This window comes from Natrix helvetica, assembly GCF_964273705.1.
Source record: "Natrix helvetica genome assembly, chromosome: 6".
NCBI lineage: Eukaryota > Metazoa > Chordata > Lepidosauria > Squamata > Natricidae > Natrix > Natrix helvetica.
The window spans coordinates 23341747-23361956 of NC_138553.1; the positions used below are offsets into that span (position 1 = coordinate 23341747).

Below are 20210 nucleotides of genomic sequence, written 5' to 3' on the forward strand. Positions count from 1 at the left end.
TCAGAAATAAACAAAATCTGTTCTTAAGAGATATACAATAGTTTGAATAAGATGTAAATTTTGCAACTGCAGACTTTCAGATCAAGGTTTTATAATGCAATGTCATTTATTACACATTCTGGCTGAATAAAATGGGGACGGGAGTAAATGTTATGCAAGCGATATTTTTATAAGTAATCTCTCTCACATGTGTTAACATTTTGTGCACAGCTCTACATAAACGAGGCACCTATAAATTATCCAAATGTTGCAACAGATAAAGGAATAATCCATGGACTGGGAAAAGTAATGGAAATTGTAAAGAACAGATGTGATATTAATGATACTGTGATTGTAAATGTAAGTTGTGCACTTCTAAACATGCATTGCATTTTTAATTAATCTGCACTAAAAAAATGCCAATCAATATATACTTAAAACGTAATAATTTTTGGCTTGTACTAAATATTAATGATTTATGTTGCAATTAGCATTATAATAGCACAGCTGTCTAACACAAGCCATCCAGAACTTTCTATTAATCTGGTTTTATCTAGTTTCTGTAACAGAAACATATAACAATAACAGAATAACAGAGTTGGAAGGGACCTTGGAGATCTTCTAGTCCAACTCCCTACTCAGGCAGGACTCCCTATATACCATTCCAGACAAGTGACTGTCCAGTCTCTTCTGAAAAGCCTCCAGTGGTGGAGCAACCACAACTTCTGGATGCAAGCCATTCCATTGGTTAATTGTGGGTTAACCAGTGGTTAATCAACATTCCACTTGGGGAATGGCTCCAACAGATCCCAGGAAAAGCATCAGAGTTTTCTGTCCAGGAGAGTGCAGTGCAGCTACGATAATATACAGAACCTTCAAACTCCCAGGTCTCTGGCAGAGGGCCTGAGATTGAGGAGGAAACATATCACCCATAGAGGGTCATGGCCCACAGGTTGGGGACCCCTGCCATAGCAAACTCAAGTCTAACTATGTCAGGACTCCCAGATTTTCCATCTCAAACTGTTCATTTTGCGAGACATCATTTATCATTCCAATTTGTATAGCCTCACAACAGTCTATCATGGATTAAGACTGAAAGGAAGTGCTTGGGCCAGTATCACAGTCTTTCCCTGTGACTCTCAAGTATCATCTTTCTTCCACTGATTTTATTTTGGTTGACAATGAGCAGCAGATGCTAAAATAAGCGACACAAAGAAAGGAATGAAATGGGAATGCAATTTATATTCAAACGACAGGGCAAAGTCATCTTGGGAAATAATTGTAAGAAAGATAAGGGAAGCAAATTAATTGAGGAAGTAATCAAAGCTTCTTTGAAAATGCAATATCTCCGATGCTTATCTAGCAATACAGAAAATGCTTTCTGGATCTACTGTTTGTCAAATGTGTGTTTTCTTTTTAAGGGAAGGTGTGTACCCTGCTCACAGATATCTAGCTGTCCTACTGGAAGTACAAAAATTGTAAGTATTTGAGAACGAAATTGCTAGAAATAGGGAGTAGCATCTGAGTGCCAGTTTGGTGCAGTGATTAAAGTAGGAGACTGTGAGTTCTAGTCCCATTTTAGGCATGGAAGCCAGCTAATGACTTTGGACTAGTCGCTCTCTCTCTCAGCCCAACTCATTTTACAGAGTCGTGTTGAATTTATGTTTTTAAAAAAATAGTTTGTCATGAAAGCGACTGCCTGCGAAGGCTCCTGGATTAGGGATGAAAGGTGAAAGCGGAAGCAGTATGCAGTATAATTGAGTAGACCAGGTTGCCCTGATAGACTGGTCTCACCGGAAAAAACACTTACGGTAATCTTACGGGGTCACTGTTGTGGAGAAAATAGGAGGAGGAGAAAGAAAAAGTAGCCCAAGAAATGCCTGATTCAGCTGTTTTATCATTTTGGATTATCTGGTCAGGGGAAAAAACCAGCATTCTTTGTTGTTTAAAATTCTAAAGAACTTACTTGTAAAGAAAACTGTAAAATAATGATCATGAATAGTTGATTTAAGAAATTTAATCACAGCAAGTCTGGGCCTCGGTTTAGAGTTCAAATGAAAGCCAATAGAGTTGCTTTATTTTTTAAAATATTTCATTGTTTGAAGTATAGGTAAAATACTACATGAAATTTAGAATAGCTTTTTGCAGCATTTCACATACGCCTTATTAAATCTTTTTCACTAAAATTGTTTATTCTTTCATACAGCCAGGCAAGAAGGCGATCTGCTATTATGTCTCCTTGTATGGAATATCGATGCGTCTGGGATGCCAGTCAAAATGTATTAAAAGTAGAATTGTAAGCATACTATTGATACAATACCACGGGAAAGAGTGTTAGGTTTAAGCATTGCTGTGGGTTGTGATACTTAATCCAAGGGGAGGATTTCAATGATGGATAAAAATGCCAAATCCAGTCTGAACATCTGCATGACTGTGCAATGAACCATAAGAATAAAAGGTTCAGCCTCTGTCTAAAAGGAATAGTTCAGATTTTAACACTGTTTTGTTATTGTTGTTAGTTGCGAAGTCATGTCCGACCCATCGCAACCCCATGGACAATATTCTTCCAGGCCTTCCTGTCCTCTACCATCCTCTGGAGTACATTTAAGCTCATACCTATTGCTTCAGTGACTCCATCCAGCCATCTCATTTTCTGTCATCCCCTTCTTCTTTTGCCCTCAGTCTTTACCAGCATTAGACTCTTCTCCAGTGTGTCCTTCCTTCTCATTAGGTGGCCAAAGTATTTTGAGTTTCCTCTTCCGGTTCTGGCCTTCTAAAGAGCAGTCATGGTTGATCTCCTCTAGGACTGACCAGTTTAATCCAAGGGACTCACAGGAGTCTTCTCCAGCACCATAGTTCAAAGGCCTCAATTCTTTGGCACTCAGCCTTTCTTATGGTCCAACTTTAACAGCCATACATTGCAACTGGGAAAACCATAGCCATAAAACCATAGCCATAAAACCATAGCTACAAAAACCATAGCTATAAAACCATAGCCATAAAACCATAAAACCTGTTTTATGTACAGGTAAATTTTTGGAAACTACTCCAAAAGATTACTTAGCTCTGAACAACACTGACATAGCATGTTTATTTATTGTGGTTTGCAACACATGTTGTATAACTACAGCGGTCCTTGGTTATTTAAAGGGGGCGATGCCTAAAATAAATAATGATGCAGCACAATGTGTGAAGAAGAATGTGATTGGGTTATTATGTCTAATAATAAAATTATGTCCCAAAAGTTATCTATATGCTGTTGACAACCAGCTCAAGAATCCCATCCTTACTCTCTGGTTTTCATCCTTTTCAAGGATTTCAATTGCAGAAGCCCTAATGTCTTTATTTCTTTTTTAGACTAGAGAATGTTGTGCAGGCTTTTATGGCCCACAATGTGAGTCTTGTCCAGGATTATCTGGAAAAATATGTTTTGGCAATGGGATTTGCTTGGATGGCATCAATGGCACTGGGTCTTGTGAATGTGAAACAGGATTCAACGGAATGGCCTGTGAGCAATGTTCTGAAGGCAAATATGGCACAAACTGTGACCAAGGTACTTCTGGTTTCAGAACCATTTACTTTGCTAAGTTTCTAAGTCAATTGTCAAGTACTATTATAGTCACAGATATCACAAATTATGCTACACCAATCTTTTCACTTTTGTTTCTTGTGGATCACATTGAATTTCAGAGGGATTTCCTTGGAGTGCAATTTAGTAGATACATATGCATTCAAGTGGCTGAAGTGCTTATCGGTGAATAATCAAGCATTTTATCAAACTTTGCTTAATTTTATGTTCTAATGTTTTACACTTTCCTATTTTATTTTACTTTTTTTCAATTAAAGTTTTTAATTAATCAAAGTGTAAAATACAAAGAAAAAATATGGAAAAGTAAGAAGAGAGGAAGGGGAAAAGAGGGGGCATAGTATAAAGGGAGAAAAAAGAAAAAAAGGCACCAACTTCTGACTCTCTTTGACAAAGTAACAACATTACAACTACAATTTTATTTTCCTACTTTATTTTTCATCGCAATTCATATTTCTGAATAATGGTATTGTTCATTGCCCATATGCTTCCCAACTGCATCTATTGTTTTTGTTTGATAAATTGATACTTCTTTTTGTATCTATCTGTTGTACACATAGAAGGATCATTCAACAAATGACCCTTCCATGTGTACTTAGAAGTAACTTAGAACTAAGGAGAAATTTCCTGACAGTTAGAACAATTAATCAGTGGAACAGCTTGCCTCCAGAAGTTGTGAATGCTCCAACACTGGAAGTTTTTAAGAAGATGTTGGATAGCCATTTGTCTGGCGTGGTGTAGTGTTTCCTGCCTAAGCAGGGGGTTGGACTAGAAGACCTCCAAGGTCCCTTCCAACTCTATTATTCTATTCTATTCTATTCTATTCTATTCTAAATGAATCAACAATTATTTAATAAATATGAAAATCCACTCTACCATTTGTACTAGATGTTGACCAAATGTATGTAAAAATCGCTTGTTAGATCTCTGTGATTTCCACAAGGCAACCAGCTATAATCCTCCAGACTTCATTTCAAGGCTCAGGTTTTGAAAAGAAAGAAACAGCACCATTGTTCACACCATGTTATGCGTGCTACACTTGTAATATAATAGCTTAGGCACTTTTTGGTGAATGTAGACAAAGGTATAGCTAATGCAATTGCAAACCAGACATAAATTGTCATGTTAAAATATGTCACTAAATTGAATCGCAAAAGCTTGGAAGAGATTAAAGGAGAACGGATGGCATGCTAGTTGTTCCTACTGTTTTTATGAGCTATTCGGAATTAAAACCACCCTTTTGTTTTTAGACTGTGCCTGCACCAATGGGAGGTGCAACAGTGGTATTAAAGGAGACGGGACCTGCGAATGTGATGTTGGTTGGAGAGGTGTCAAATGTGACAGTGGTAAGTGGATTGCTGCATCCTATTTCAGAGTTAAAAGTAGCAATGGTGTCATCACCAGCTCTGGCCAAGCCTCTCTGTCCAAGAGAGTTCATTCTCTGTATAATATGCAGGACCCAGCCACACATGTTTATTGTGGGTATCGGCTACCAGCAGAGCTAGCAGCAGAGCCAGAGGAGGAGGAGGTTGAGGGAGAGCATGGGCCTTCCATCCTCCCCCAGAGGCATCTATCTTCAGGGCCTGAGCTGAGTGAGAGGGAGGAACAGATGGGGCCCAACCCAGCTGCACGTATGAATAGAGATGAAAGGAGAGGAGAGCAAAGGAAAGCAATAAGCTGGCTCTCAGGGAAAAGCAGATGTAGATGCTAGCTAGCCCCACCCTGGCTGGGAAATAAATAGTAGGGGTTTGAGAGTGGCCAGTTGTTCGCAGACAACCGTTGGTTTTTACAACAAGCAATTTGGATTCCTTGGCCAGAACCAAGTTTGTTAGGACTAATTATGTTTGTTTTTGTTTATTCACGTGAATAAAAAAAACTGTTCTGGGCCTGTTTGGAAAAGGAGTTTGTTTTACTAATGATTAAGTGGCTTATCATTTCTAGTGAAGGTTGGGTCAGAACAATGTTTTGCTGCTGGAGGTCAAGGACAAAATAGGCCTCTTATGTTCCATCAACAGAAAGTAGCTGGTCTAGCAACTTAAATTTACAATAATAAGGCATTTGAGGCAGAAAGATAGGTTGAGAAGATTATTCTTGATTCTGTTAGTAAAGAGGAAAACATCTGGGGAGGGTTCAAAAGAAACAATGTGATTTGTTTCTTTCTTCTCTTGTGTTTCTTATTCTGTATCTCAGAGGCCTTCAAACGTGGCAACTTTAAGACTTGTGGACTTCAACTCCCAGAATTCTCCAGCCACATAGCTGGCTGGAGAATTCTGGGAGATGAAATCCACAAGTCTTATAGTTGCCAAGTTTAGGGCCCCCTGCTGTACCTCCTGGGTTTTTTAAAAAAGATTTTGCTTAGAAAAGGAAGGTGTACATGGAGAAAAGTGCTGTGTTTGTTAGCAAATTCTAGACAGAGTGAGTTTGTTCTAACAGCAAAAAGGTGGCATTTCAACCAGAATACCAGAGTAAGCACAGGAATGAAGAAACATTTAAACCCAGCTCAATTTGAATGTGATATCGTCCAGGAAAATCTGTGCATTTGGGTGAGTTCTACACATAGATTTCAGCTCAACAAAATAAAGGGGAAAACTGTAGAATATTGACTCACAAAAACATTTTTTCTCTTCTCCAGAAATCAGAGATGATAAGTGCAACAATACCTGCCACACCAGTGCCAAGTATGTATTGCATCCAACTAGTTATTGACCCTATATTATTATTTACTTGATCCTGACTATAACCCTAATGTTTTCTCTAACTGTAAATTTTAATTTCAAATGATATGCAATTAGAGCCAGTTTGGGGTATTTGTTAATCCTTTGGAATAGAAACTGGGGGACCATGAGTTCTACTTCTGCCTTAGTCACAACGCCAACTGGGCCAGTACCTCTCTCTTAGCTCCAGGAGAGATAGAAAAGAAAAAAAAGAATAGAACAGAACAGAATAACAGAGTTGGAAGGGACCTTGGAGGTCTTCTAGTGCAACCCCCTGCTTAGGCAGGAAACCCTACACCACTTCAGACAAATGGTTATCCAACGCCTTCTTAAAAACTTCCAGTGTTGGAGCATTCACAACTTCTGGAGGCAAGTTGTTCCACGTTAATTGTTTTAACTGTCAGGAAATTTCTCCTCAGTTCTGAAGTTGCTTCTCTCCTTGATTAGTTTCCACCCATTGCTTCTTGTCCTACCTTCAGGTGCTTTGGAGAATAGCTTGACTCCCTCTTCTTTGTGACAACCCCTGAGATGGCAAACCACTTCTGAAAAACCTTGCTAAGACAACTGCAGGGACTTGATCTTGCAATTGCAAGTGATTAAATGGGTCATGCAATTTTTTTTTACTTTTCCCATTGTACTTGCCCTTGACTTCCACCACTCTGTGACTTCTCTTTCTCCCAATCCAATACAAGAGGCTGACACTTATAAATGTCTTTAGAAATTAAACCAACATCCACAGGCTGCAGATTGAATATGATCAGTGTGGCAGAGAACTGTTTTAATAGAGAAAACATTTTGTATTTTTCATTTGCAAAAGTTATTATTTAAATAAATGCACACCTCATCTACTTAAAATTTAGTAGACTTTTATTATGACCCTGATCAATGAAGTGAGTTTATTTGATGCCACTTATCTTGGGTTTTCCAAGCATGCCATTTCTTTTATATCAATTGCAAATTATAATCAATCTTGATTTTCTATTTTAGCTGCTTTCTTAATCCTATTGGTCCACCATATTGCAAGTGTGCAGCTGGGTTTAAAGGGAATGGTACATATTGTTCGGGTAAGTGTGATTTATTCTGTTCATACAATTTTTGACATTCTCAAAAATCTGATCTAGCAAGAGGTGGAATTAATATCTTATAATGGGGTACATTAAAAATATTAAATTAATTTCTAATGTATTTATTTTTAAAAAATTAAGCTTTGAAAAATACTGATTTATTAATAATCGGCCAAAGAAAACATTGTTAGCTAGAAGATATGCTAGAATGTTTACTCTCTAGCAATTAATTGTAAACCAATTAGAAGGCCTGAGAAGAAGACCCTTTTTAAACATCTAAAGTTGACTGTATTTAGTCAGTGGCAGTCCTTTCAGGACCTTGGACAGATTCCCGGAAACAATTACCTTGTCCAGCAATCCTGAAATATTTTTTGATTCTTGTATTCCTCCTGGTTTCTCTTTCACCAAACAAGAAAAAAATTGAAAAACACTCTTTTGAGTTAAGTCAGGTTTTGATTATGTTACCTTAGCAGCATTGTATTTAGCCCGGGGATTTAAAGGCAGTATCACATCCAGGTATTGACCAAGTTCAACTTACTTTTTTTCCCTAAGAATAGCCTAGGCTAGCTAGTCATATCCATATGCCAAAAAGTTGAAGAGTGCAGAGTCATAATGTGGCTTAGACTATAAAAATCTAGTAATGCCATATGAAGTATGTTGTCTCTTGCTACCGTATTTTCCCCAAAATATGACCTAACCAGAAAATAAGCATGATTTTCTAGCATGATTTTTCAGGGTGCTCGTAATATAAGCCCTACCCCCAAAATAAGCCCTATTTAAATTGTCGACCAGATGGGCATATTTAGTATGCCCATTGCAACAAAAAATTAAGACATCACCCAGAAATAAGCCCTAATACATCTTTTGGAGCAAAAATTAATATAAGACCTGATCTTATTTTTAGGGAAATACAGTAGATACAAATTGAAGGGTTGCATTCTTTCTGTAATGTCTGTGTTTTTGCAATTATGCAAGTAGAGGAACCAGTGAAGGAAACAATAGGCATTCTTACAGATAACCAATCCCACATCTTATTTCCTGAGAGAGGGATTCCTGCCTGTAGCTAATTCATTTGTCTCTTAAAAGTGTATTATTTTTAAATCTACACAGCTTATAATGAATTCTTTGCCCACCTAGAGGGATCCCATCTAACACCTCTCAATAAACTTGTCCTTTGGGGTCTCCTGTCAATTAGCTTTCTTATATAGATAACATTCCACAATTTCTAGGATCCTGATTGGTTAAGAAATGGCCAGCCAGTCTACAGCAACATTTATTTTTGGTATATACATAAGGAATCAAACAAATCCATGTCCACATTTATATAACAGAGGTACCTTATACTTCCTACGCAGACATTTTTGGGTAAAATTAAATTTAAATTTGACCTATTTAAATTTGCTTTGAAATAAAGGAATTTAAGTGGTGTAAGCATTGAACCATAACTTCAGTTCTGCATGGTCTTTCAGCTATTAATGCATGTGAGAACAACAATGGGGGTTGCTCTATGAAAGCAGAATGTAGACGTACCACTCCAGGAAAACGAGTATGTGCTTGCAGAGCAGGTTACTCTGGAGATGGAATTGCCTGCTTTGGTAAGTGCTTGTTCTATTTTGCACTTTTCCAAGATCTGAATTTACTCCATCTGATTAATGTGACAATGTCTGCCCCGTCCTCCCTCCTTCCCTCCCTCCCCATCTTTTTACAATTAGCAACTCCTCTGCAAACATCTCATTTTAGTTTTTGTTAACTGAAATTGAAACTTATAAGTTAAAGTGACAGTACACATATTTATGTTGATCAGTTGGAGTCATATAAATTGGCAAAATCACTTTTTATCAGTAAATATGCTACGTGCTATGCAATCTCTTTATTGCACATATTTACCTATAGAGAGATATATACATATGCATATACAGACTTGGTATTTATGAGCTAGCTGGCAAGCTGACAACATATGGGAGCATCTTTTCTCAACTTCATATCCCATAGAGCCGGGGTATCAAACCTGATTTCATTGAGGGGCACATCAGGGTTGTGTTTGACCTGGGGGGGGGGGGATTAGGCAGTGGCCAAGGTGGGGTTGGCCAGCTCAATGTCACTTGTGTCAAGGGCACTTGTGGTGGCCCGAGAGCTCTGCCAATGATAATGGGCTCCCGAGCTCCATTTTCATTGGCAGAAGCACTGAGGGCCAGTTATTTGCTGTTTCCAGGGCAGCCTTGTGGGCCAGATCTAAACACCCCATGGGCTGGATACGGCCCCCAGGCCTTGAGTTTGATACCCCTGCCTTAGAGATATTAAAATGGTAGCTTTATTTATTTATTTATTGGAATTTGTCAAACGAAAACCAGAACAAGAATAAGAGAATAAAAATACAGCGACAGAAACGATAGGCACGTTAGCGCACTTTTGCACTCCCCTTCTACTGATCATTTAAGTAAGAAGTAAGATCCACGGAAGTCCATTTGTGACTGAAACTGTGAAAATGTGTAGCTGAGAAAACTGAATCAGCTAGGGCAGGGGTCAGCAAACGGCAGCTCTAGAGCCACATGTGGCTCTTTCATCCCTCTGCTGCGGCTCCCTGTTGCCAGTCGGCATCACAATTTTGAGAGGAGCTTCCGGTTTGGGGGAGGGGGAAGCAGGGTGCGCCAAAAGGAGACTCTATGGCAAGGGGCGGGTTTTATGGTCAGCTCCACAATTGATAGGGCTTTCGGTTAGGACAGGTAGAGGAAAAAGGACACCACGCTAGGAGGAGACTCTATGGTGGGGAAACCAGACTTCTAGTCGGCTCCAGAATTGAATAGGGGGCTTCCGGTTAGGACCTTTGTGGCTCTTTGAGTATTTAAGATTGCTGACCCCTGAGGTAGGGCATTCCAGACTTTGACAACTCTATTACAGAAATCATATTTTTGTACAGTCAAGTTTAGGATGATTTACACTAAGTTTAAAGCGGTTGTCCATGCACGTATTATTGCGATTAAAACAGAAAAGGTCTGCAAAGCACGCACGCAGCAAATCAATGTCAACCGGTACAGGAACCCACCCCTGGTTTGTGGGGATGTTATGCCTTTAATTCACCATTGACTCTTGGCAACTGCCTGGAATAAACCTCAGGAAAGTATATAACATCTGTATTACAAATACTGCACTCATTCACTAAGAGGGCTGTGATAAGTAAAAGGAGCTGTGGTAGGTAAAAAAGCAAAAATAATTACAATAAATTATCCCCCATTTAATAGCAGCAGCACTTAGATTTATATACCGCTTCATAGCGCTTTTACAGCCTTATCTAAGCTGTTTACAGAGTCAGCCTATTGCCCCCAACAAACTGGGTCCTCATTTTACTCACCTGAGGAGAATGGAAGGCTGAGTCAACCTTGAGCCGGTGAGATTTGAACTGCCAAACTGCAGCTAGCAGTCAGCTGAAGTAGCCTGCAGTACTGCACTCTAACCACTGCACCACCTTGGCTCTTAGTCTAAATTTCATAAAAGTTAAATGGGGTTTTCTCCTTTTCATTTTTTCCATAAAGAAATCAACCCCTGCCTGGAGAAGAATGGAGGATGTGCTAAAAATGCAGAGTGCACTCACACTGGACCCAACAAGGTAAAACAGTATTTCCATTTTATATTAATTGTGCATTATACTGCATGTACTAGTAAGTGTCACTCTGTGAGTGAGATGGACGGTCTTCAAATTTGATGTACAAATAAATAAAATATAAAATAGTGGCAAATCACAGGCTACAATACAATTCAATGCAACTCAACTGAGGTAGGGCCCTTCTTCATTTCGCCTGGTGTTCTTGCTTGTGATTGACAGGGCTTCCATATCTTTTCATGCTGACAGCTTGTTTGCTTCCAGATCTGACTGGAAATGTCAAAAACTAAGCCTAGGATCATATAAGAAATGATGAATAAAGAAATATGATACCAAAATATATGATTTGTGCTGAACTAGGTGGACTACAAGGGATGCGCTGGCTCTTCGGCTTTGAAACGGAGATAAGCACCACCTCCTAGAGTTGGGAACAACTAGCACATATGTGTGAGGGAAACCTTTACCTTTAGGTGGACCTTCACAAATGCATAACTAGTAGGCCAGATCAATGGAACCACTACTGCTGGTTCGCTTGTAGGTGCACTGTGCAAAAATACAAATTGTTCTGCACATGCAGAACATGTGCATGCGCAGAAGCAAAAACCAAGATGGCGGCCCCTACGGCACCACCCAAAGAACCAGTTTGGGGCGTGGCAGGCCTGGGTCGCTGGTTCCAGCGATCCAGGCTACCAAACCACTACAGTTCAGCCAAACAGGGCCGAACTGGTAGGAACTCACCACTGGGTCAGATATAATTTAATCATTTGGAGCTCTGAATGATTGCATGAGTAAGGAGAAAAACTGGAAACAGAATCACAGAGTCTTAACGCCCAAGAGAAACCAAACAGGAGAAAGTTGTCACAAGGACTTCCAAAGATCAGGAAATAAAATGCTATCCTTCTCCATATTTTAACCTGGATTATTTCCTTATTCTGACAGGCAGCATGTAACTGTTTGACTGGATATTCTGGAGATGGGAAAACATGCACTTTCATCAGTCCCTGTACACTGGTGAGTCTCGACTTTGACGGGCCCTGTCCTTCATACCCGTCCTTCACAAAGCAACAATCTCTATTACAAATCAAGAACTGACAGCTTTTTTTTTAGCTCCTGAACTTCTCCTTATACGAACTGTAAGAAGAAGTGAGAAATCCTGCAGAATTTACTCGAGCTCCAGTTAGGATTCACTAAAATAAGATCAGGAATTTTATTCTGATGCTAATGCAACTGAAATGAATTGTCTTACTGTCTTTTTTTTTTTACTTTTTAGAGTGCTACAACTTCATTTTAATTTTTCCCCCATCATGTTTTTCTTAAGCAAAACAATTCCACAAGGGGGCACGCTATACACTGGAGAAACTTCCAACTGAAATGTTCTAGTCTAAACGTTCCTCCTGCAAGCTGCTGTGTGCTTTGTTCTGCTTTCCCCCAGCCTTTATTTCAAATTTGTTTCCCTGCTGCCTCCCTGTTTGCTTGATAGTGAAGGGATCCCTAAAGGGTTTGAAGGAAGGATCCAGCCCTTGCTCTTTCTACGATCCTTTCATTTGCATCCTTCATTTCTTCCCGTTAGTTTGTTCGGTGAACTTTGTACTGAAATGTATTGAGATGAAGTATATTTTAGCTAATGTTCCTTGCTTCTCTCTTTATCAGAATAATGGTGGATGTGGAGAAAATGCCATTTGCAATGATACTTTACCGTCAGAAAGGAGTTGCAGCTGCAAACCCAATTACATTGGAGATGGGTTTCTTTGCCGAGGTAGCATCTCACTGGTGAGATATCTTCCCTGCTGCTTATTTGAGATCAGTTGTGGTGCTCAGTACCAACAGGCCAAATTACACCAGAGTATGGGTGAGATATCACAAAAAAGCACATTAGCAATTGACCAGTTATAATTACACCCCTAGAGGGCACCTAAGTCTAGATCTTGGAGCCCAAATCTATAGATCCAGGGATCCTCTAAATGAGAAAAGTTGAGGACAATTGCAAGTTGGCTTGGTATCAGCCTGCATAGGCAAATGGAAACCATGGTTGCTATTTATCTATTTATTTTCAAAAATATTTTATAACAGAAAGATTTCTTTAATTTTTAATATGCTTTTCTAATGCAAATAATCTTCATCCCCATGTTTAAGAAACACTAGAAGCATTGGATTTCAATATACTTAAATAATAAAATTGCATGCACACGGGGATAACTATCAATTTTGTTGCTGTAATGTAATACAGTAGGGGTCATGTGACTTATCGCAACGTTTTTTTCTCCTTTGCTAAACTGGGGGGGGGGAGCACATGACGCATCCGGCCTGCGAGCCACAAGTTTGACACCCCTGTAATACAGTAATGTGATCCAGAGGAGTAATGTTAGCTAAGGTCTTCATAACCAAGCGCAACAAAGCCATCTAGAAGGTTTATTAAAACCATTGTATCTATGGCCTAGCCTTTTCTAGCAAATAACTGGGTTACCTAGCAGTACTTTTATACCCAACAAGCCTTAAGACATCTTAATCCATAGAGAGACCTATGAGGATGCTAAAACATCAGTTTCTAGTTCAGAACATAACTCAGATCTAGCTGTTTCTGACTTCAATGTAGAAATAATTTTATATATTTACATGTTCAGTGTTACTGGGTACCATTTTATTACTTTAAATTTTTTTTTTCATTATTATTACAGGAACTTTCAAAGGAGTTCAATACTACTCGGTTTAATGGGAAGCTACTGGTAAGAAAGTCATAGGCCAGTGACGGTGAGCCTTATGGTACGCATGGCAGAGGCGGCACTTAGAGCCCTCTCTATGGCCATGTGTGCTGTTGCCCCAGCCCAGCTCCATTGCATTTCTCCCACAGGAGGGAGGGAGGGAAGGAAAGGGAAAGGGACGGGGGGGAAGGAAAGAGAGAGAAAGAGAGAGGGGGAGAGAAAGAGAAAGGGAGAAAGAGAGGGAGGGAGGAAAAGAGAGAAATGATATTACAGCAGTTTTTCTTTTTTATTGTTGCTAAAAATGCAATATTTCAAAAGCAGGGGGGGGAAATGAAGGGGCATAAAAGTACACCAATCACGTTTTTCTTAGAACAATTAGCTGAACTGCCTTGTTTATCATTGTTTTAGGTAGTAAAACCTTATTATTCAGGTTAAATAGCCATGTTGGCACTTTGTGATAAATAAGTGGGTTTTGGGTTGCAGTCTGGGCACTCGGTCTCTAAAAGGTTCGCCAACACTGTCATAGGCCATCCCTTCCCGGTGTCTTGAATTGTAGAAAGCTTTTTTAAGAATAATTTTTTTTCAGATTCAATAGCCTTCTGAGAGATATAAAGGTACCTAAAATACCTGTATATATTGACTGAAATGTGCATTTTGTTTTTCACTAATATAGGATGCTTCACTCAGAGATATTACAGGAACGGGCCCCTTCACTGTTTTTGCACCGACGAATGAAGCTCTTCTAACTGAATTACAAGTAAGTATACAAAAGCATTTTGATGTGCGATGGGACATTCAGCACAGTTCAGCGGTCATAAATTTTGCAGTCTCTTTGTATGAAGCTGCTTCCAATAGGTTTCAATTAAACAAGGAACAGAACACCCTGCAGGAGAGTCCAATGTGAAATCCTAGTCCCTCATTTAGAATCACTTAGGAAAGATCTATGAGTTTAGATCACAATGTGTTGTGGCCCAGCAGGATCTGATTGAGCTGCTGATGGACTCGGATAGCGAGGAACCATATGAGTCTGCCCTGGACGATGTGGAGGACCCTGTGCAGGGTTCAGACTCAGAGAAGAGACCACAGAAGCTGGTTGGCCACCAGGAGGCGCCTGAGGCATGGAGCAGTGGGGAGGATCAAAGGCAGTTTGTCCCTGATGCTAGATTGAGAAGGGCTGAGAAACGGAAGCAGCAACTCCATAGGCAGATTCACAGAAGATGATTAAGCACAGGTGGTTGTGGATTGGCCCCTCCCAAGAGAGATTATAGGTGAGGCGTTGGGAGGGGGCATTTGCAGGAAACAACCGTTCGAATTAGTAGTTAAGAAAATCTATCTGCATATTCTAGCCATGTCTCCTCGTTTGTACTATCTGCGTTGCTTCATTTGAATTATCTGGGTTGCTTTATTGAACATGAGTTGTCTGGGCCCTCAGCCAAAGGATTCATCATCTCAGTGGCAAACAGCCACGCCTGTGTTCCGGTTTATTCACAGGCGTGGAGAGGAGGGTCAGAACAATGATATAATGGCAAAGTCAAAATATAATTGTTCATTCTTTGCTTTCTGCCACTTTAATACCGTAAATCATTTTTGAACAATTCTTTTTCAAGATCACCAATTGGGTTTCCAAAGGTGTGTTGCCCCAGATTCTGCGTTATCATATTGTATCATGTACAGGATTGCTGTATAATGATCTGACTTCAGATAAAACTCTCATCACGCTCCAAGGAGAACCACTCAAGATCACATTTGCACAGGTAACTAATTTTCATCAACTGGGTGTTTAACTACACCTTCACTGGACTTTCCAGGGATAAGATGCAATATTGAAATTATTACATGTAAAATTAGGAACTTGAAATTATGGTTTATTCTTACAGATACCAGAGAAATATAATGAAAGCTTGCAAAGGGGAAAGGATCTGATCCTTTCTGGATAGAATTGTGCACTTTTTGATCTGCTAAATCTTCTGAAATACCTAAGTTCCTATAATTCTAATAGCAATAGCATTTTGACTTATATACCACTTTATAGTGCTTTAAGCCCTCTCTAAGTGGTTTACAGAGTCAGCATATTGCCCCCAACAAATTGAGTCCTCATTTTACCCACCTCACAAGGATGGAAGGCTGAGTCAACCTTCAGCCAGATGAGATTCGAACTGCCAAATTGCAGGCAGCCAGCAGGCAGCAGAAGTAGCCTGCAGTACTGTACTCTAACCACTGTGCCACCATGGCTCAATACTAAATACTAATACTAAAATGTTGGGTCACCATCCTACTCTCTTAAATTGGCTTTGGGAATATCATGGGTTTTTAGATGCAGACACTTCCCTGAATCAGTTTGATGTTAAGTTGCCTCTTCTGAGGAGTCATAATCCACAGATCTCTTCTCACAACCTCTACCTGCAATCAGTGTTTACACTTTAGATGCAAGAACAGCTCCTGTGCATTTAAACTGAGCCCATTCAATACAGCAACACTTGCTCAAATGTGTAATCCTGCTTGTAATGAATGCTAGGTTCACTTGCTCTCTCCTCTTGGCTAGCATGCTGAGCAACACTGTACATAGCACTGAAAGGAAAAGTGGTTTCTCCTTCAATTGTTTGATCATCAATAAAACTGTTTACGTCGCTTTATTTCAGCATTGCAGGAAAGCTTTGTTATTTCATACTGTACATTTTTTTTTAGAACACAGTCTTTTTGAATGGCAAAGCAAAGATACTGGCCAGTGATATAATCACCACCAATGGAGTAATCCATATCATAGATAAGGTCCTGGCTCCACAGAAGACTCAAGAATTTCCTTTGGCACAAGGAAAACCAGCAAAGGTGCGCTCCATATGCATTGAAATTATCAACTAATTAAAAGCTCCTGGGTTATGGATCACAATATTGTTTGCTGCTAACAAATGAACCTGTTGGAATAGAATTAAAATGTTAATTAAGTAATATGGAAAATGAATTTTGAAAAAAGCTTCCTCAAGAAAACACCGATAAAATATCGGCTTGTGCCATAGGACAACTATATAAAACACAGACATGTATTTGCTGCTTACACACACAAATGTACATATTATTTATTTCATTTCATTCATTCATCAAATGTATACACTGTCTTTTTATGCACATTAATCAGCAAAAGGCTGAGTTAGTATGAATCACATGCCTTGAGAGAAAAAGACATCAGATAATCCAGATTATAAACCAGGATGTTCAATAACAAAGATTACCATTCATAGTTTGTGTAACCAATGCAGTCACAAACAAAAATGCTGTGGATATTAAAGACCATGGATTGTTGTATCCTAACTACTGAAACTGTGGGTTAAGAAACAAACACACACACACCAGGCCAATACTTCTTCATCTAGCATTTTGGATCTCAGTGGCATAATGGAACTCACAAGACATGAGAATCTTTCTTCATTGTCATCCTCTAATGACTTCTATTTTCACTGTGGTAGAGGTAATATAAACTATCAAGATAAATAGGCAGTGCAGAAGCTCCAGATAAAATCAAGAACAGTTTGATGCTGGTAGAAAAAGATCTGCCTTCATAGCCTCTTGGCTTCAAAAATCAACTCCTGATTTCACTAAAATGCAATCCACTGCATCAGTTAGGACTGTATGTTGTTTTTATTCAACCACTAACTTGTGTTATGACTCCATGGACTATAACACGGCAGGCTCTCCTGTCCTCCATTGTCTCCCCAAGTTAGGACTATGTATTAGAATTGTTTCTACATATTATTCTCAGAACAAGTACGGTAGTACAGTATGCATATTCCATTCCTTCTCTTGGGAATCTAGAAAAGCAACTGTTCCCATTTTCCACTTCTGTTAGAATACATAATGAAGCACCTACAACCAAAAATATTTCCTATGATATATTTCTGAAAGCAGTATTGCATTTTTTTTGTTCATAGTGTGCTGACGATATTTCTCAACACATATTTCTATTTCCTAAATAAGTAAATTGAGCCAAGTATTTCTTTTCTTCCTAGGAAAACCTCAAAACTGTTGCAGCAAACAATGAATACATCATGTTCTACAACCTGATAGAAGTAAGCCTACATCAGGGGTGTCAAACTCAATTTCATTCAGGGTTGTGTTTGACTTCGGGAGGAGGAGGAATGGGGGTGTGTGACCTCCCTGGGCTTCATTTTTGCTGGCAGAGGGGGACAGGAGACCGTCACGACGAAAAACGGAGCCTGGGTGGGTCATGCACAGCCTCCCCAAGCTCCGTTTTCACTGGCAGAAAGTTGCAGGAGGCCATCACAGCCAAAAACGGAGTCTGGGAGAGCCGCAAACAGTTCTCCTGGGCTCCATTTTTGATGGCAGAGGCACCACAGGCCGGTCCTTCACTGTTTCTTAGGGCGAGCCTGCAGGCCACATCTAAGCATCCTGCAGGCTGGATATGGCCCGCAGGCCTTGAGTTTGACACCCCTGGTCTACATAGTTGACTTAAAGTTCAAAATCATAATTCGACTTAAATCAATTGGTAGTCTGCATGGTGGATATGCCTTAATTGACTGTAGGTGTCAAAAAGAACCACATTCATTTTTTCACTGTTTGCTTGCTAGATGACATGCAAATGGTTTTGAGAAACAAAATCAGATTTCTTCTTTGTCCTCTTTTAGAAGTCAGGGCTGATAAATCTTATTAATGATCCTCTTCATCAGCCAGTCACTTTGTTCTGGCCCACTGACAAAGTAATCAGAGCTCAGCCAAAGGAACAGCAAGACGAACTATTCAAAATGTCAAACAAAGAGAAACTGCTACAATACTTGAAATTCCATGTTATTGGGAACGCTAAGGTAAGGTCTCAATTTATAAAATTTACAAATTTATTTTTAAATTTATAAAATGGGCACAATGGAACATTTCTATTCTAAACTTGAATTCCCTCCATCTTTTCCCTGTGTCTTCCACAGATTTTAGCTTATGCCCTTCCAAGCTCAGATTCACTGAAAACACTTCAAGGTTCAGATCTGAGTGTGAAATGTGGTGATGATGACACCAATACTGTGAGCATTTATCATTTTTAAATAAGTTGATCAGAGGTGGGTTGTAAATCCTGCTATTGGTTTGCTCAGGTGCATGTGCGACGCTTCTGTGCATGCACCGAAGCATCCCGATGGGGGGGGGAGCCTACCACCACCACGACCGGTTCACCCATTCCAACACCTCTGAAGTTGATCCATATTTTTATTATGCTAACCATTGTACAGCATCATAAATAAATGAGAGTTTCAAATAAATAGAAAGGACAATCAAATATTTTCATTTACATTTAGCAGCATGAAGGAAAAAATAGAGACCAATTTACTTTGACATAAATGTGACTTACTACATTTTTTACCAGCATTTACTTTCAGTAGAGAACAATGGATTTGCTTAATGACCGTGGCATTCACTTTATGGTCTTGGTAATCCTTTAATGATCACTGCAATACAGGTCATAAAATTGGGTTCAATCACATAATAATCTTCTTTATGACCATCATGATTTATGACCCTAATGGGCAGGTTCCATTATATGGTAGTTGTTAAGTCAAGGAAAAACTGATTTCTTATTCTCAATATTTCTTACTACTTTTTGGTGCTTTACATAAAGTTATTTATAACAGAATTGTATGATGGAGAATATATATGTAGGGGTATGGCTAGCTGATGAGAGCTAAATAGCTTGAAATAGATCTATACTAGTCTCCCTTTATTTATTTATCAGGACAAATACAACATATGTATGTATGTATGTATGTTTGTATGTATGTATGTATGTATGTATGTATGTATGTATTTGTGTTTGTGTTACAACCCCTGGTATGCATATGTGTGTGTGTGTGTGTGTGTGTGTGTGTGTGTGTGTATGTATGTATATATATATGTGTGTGTGTGTGTGTGTGTGTGTGTGTATGTATATATATATATATGCTTTCTACCATAAGCCATGCTTGCTAAGATTATGGAAGTTTTATCCAGAAGTGAGAAAAATACCAGGTTGACTAGTTTAATCTTTTTCCCTTTTCCCCTAACCGTGTCATATATTTTTTCTTAATATCAACATGAATTTATATGTATTTTTAGGGTGAATTGTTCCTTAATGAAAGGAGATGCAAGATAATACAAAGGCATCTAGAGTTTGATGGTGGCATTGCTTATGGGATTGATTGCATGTTAACTGATCCCATCCTTGGTGGTCGTTGTGACACTTTTATGACAACTGAATTTCCGGTCAGTTTTTCTCATGAAATGTTGTTGCCATTCCAGATATCACATAAATCTAATGCAGTTGCTTGCTTGCTTGCTATCCATCCATCCATCCATCCATTCATCCATCCACCCATCCTGCCCCAGAACCAATACTCCAAATCTGAAAGTATTTTTTAAATTAAACAATTATTCAAAAAGAGATTATTAGTCTTGCACAAAGTGTAAAATGTAATAATCAAAATGAAGATAATAACAATATCAACATTGTGTGATTGGCACTTATTTCAGTAGTTGCCCTATTAATTCTGGAACACTCTATGTATGTATAAACACATACATGTATTCATGCTTATCTAT

At 39.1% G+C, this 20210-nt stretch overlaps 1 protein-coding gene across 2 annotated transcripts in view; it reads left to right on the top strand.

Moving 5' to 3' along the window:
• STAB2 (stabilin 2) overlaps positions 1–20210 on the top strand; it is a 105783-nt gene that overhangs the window by 53909 nt on the left and 31664 nt on the right. For both annotated transcript variants that reach the window (XM_081958485.1, XM_081958484.1), the window contains 19 exons: positions 211–339; positions 1401–1457; positions 2186–2275; positions 3337–3532; positions 4816–4911; positions 6198–6243; positions 7267–7343; positions 8813–8938; positions 10874–10947; positions 11881–11952; positions 12592–12711; positions 13617–13664; positions 14314–14397; positions 15248–15394; positions 16326–16466; positions 17642–17701; positions 18278–18454; positions 18572–18664; positions 19728–19874. In XM_081958485.1, the coding sequence (XP_081814611.1) occupies positions 211–339; positions 1401–1457; positions 2186–2275; positions 3337–3532; positions 4816–4911; positions 6198–6243; positions 7267–7343; positions 8813–8938; positions 10874–10947; positions 11881–11952; positions 12592–12711; positions 13617–13664; positions 14314–14397; positions 15248–15394; positions 16326–16466; positions 17642–17701; positions 18278–18454; positions 18572–18664; positions 19728–19874 (1980 nt within the window). The remainder of the gene's footprint in view (positions 1–210; positions 340–1400; positions 1458–2185; positions 2276–3336; positions 3533–4815; positions 4912–6197; positions 6244–7266; positions 7344–8812; positions 8939–10873; positions 10948–11880; positions 11953–12591; positions 12712–13616; positions 13665–14313; positions 14398–15247; positions 15395–16325; positions 16467–17641; positions 17702–18277; positions 18455–18571; positions 18665–19727; positions 19875–20210) is intronic.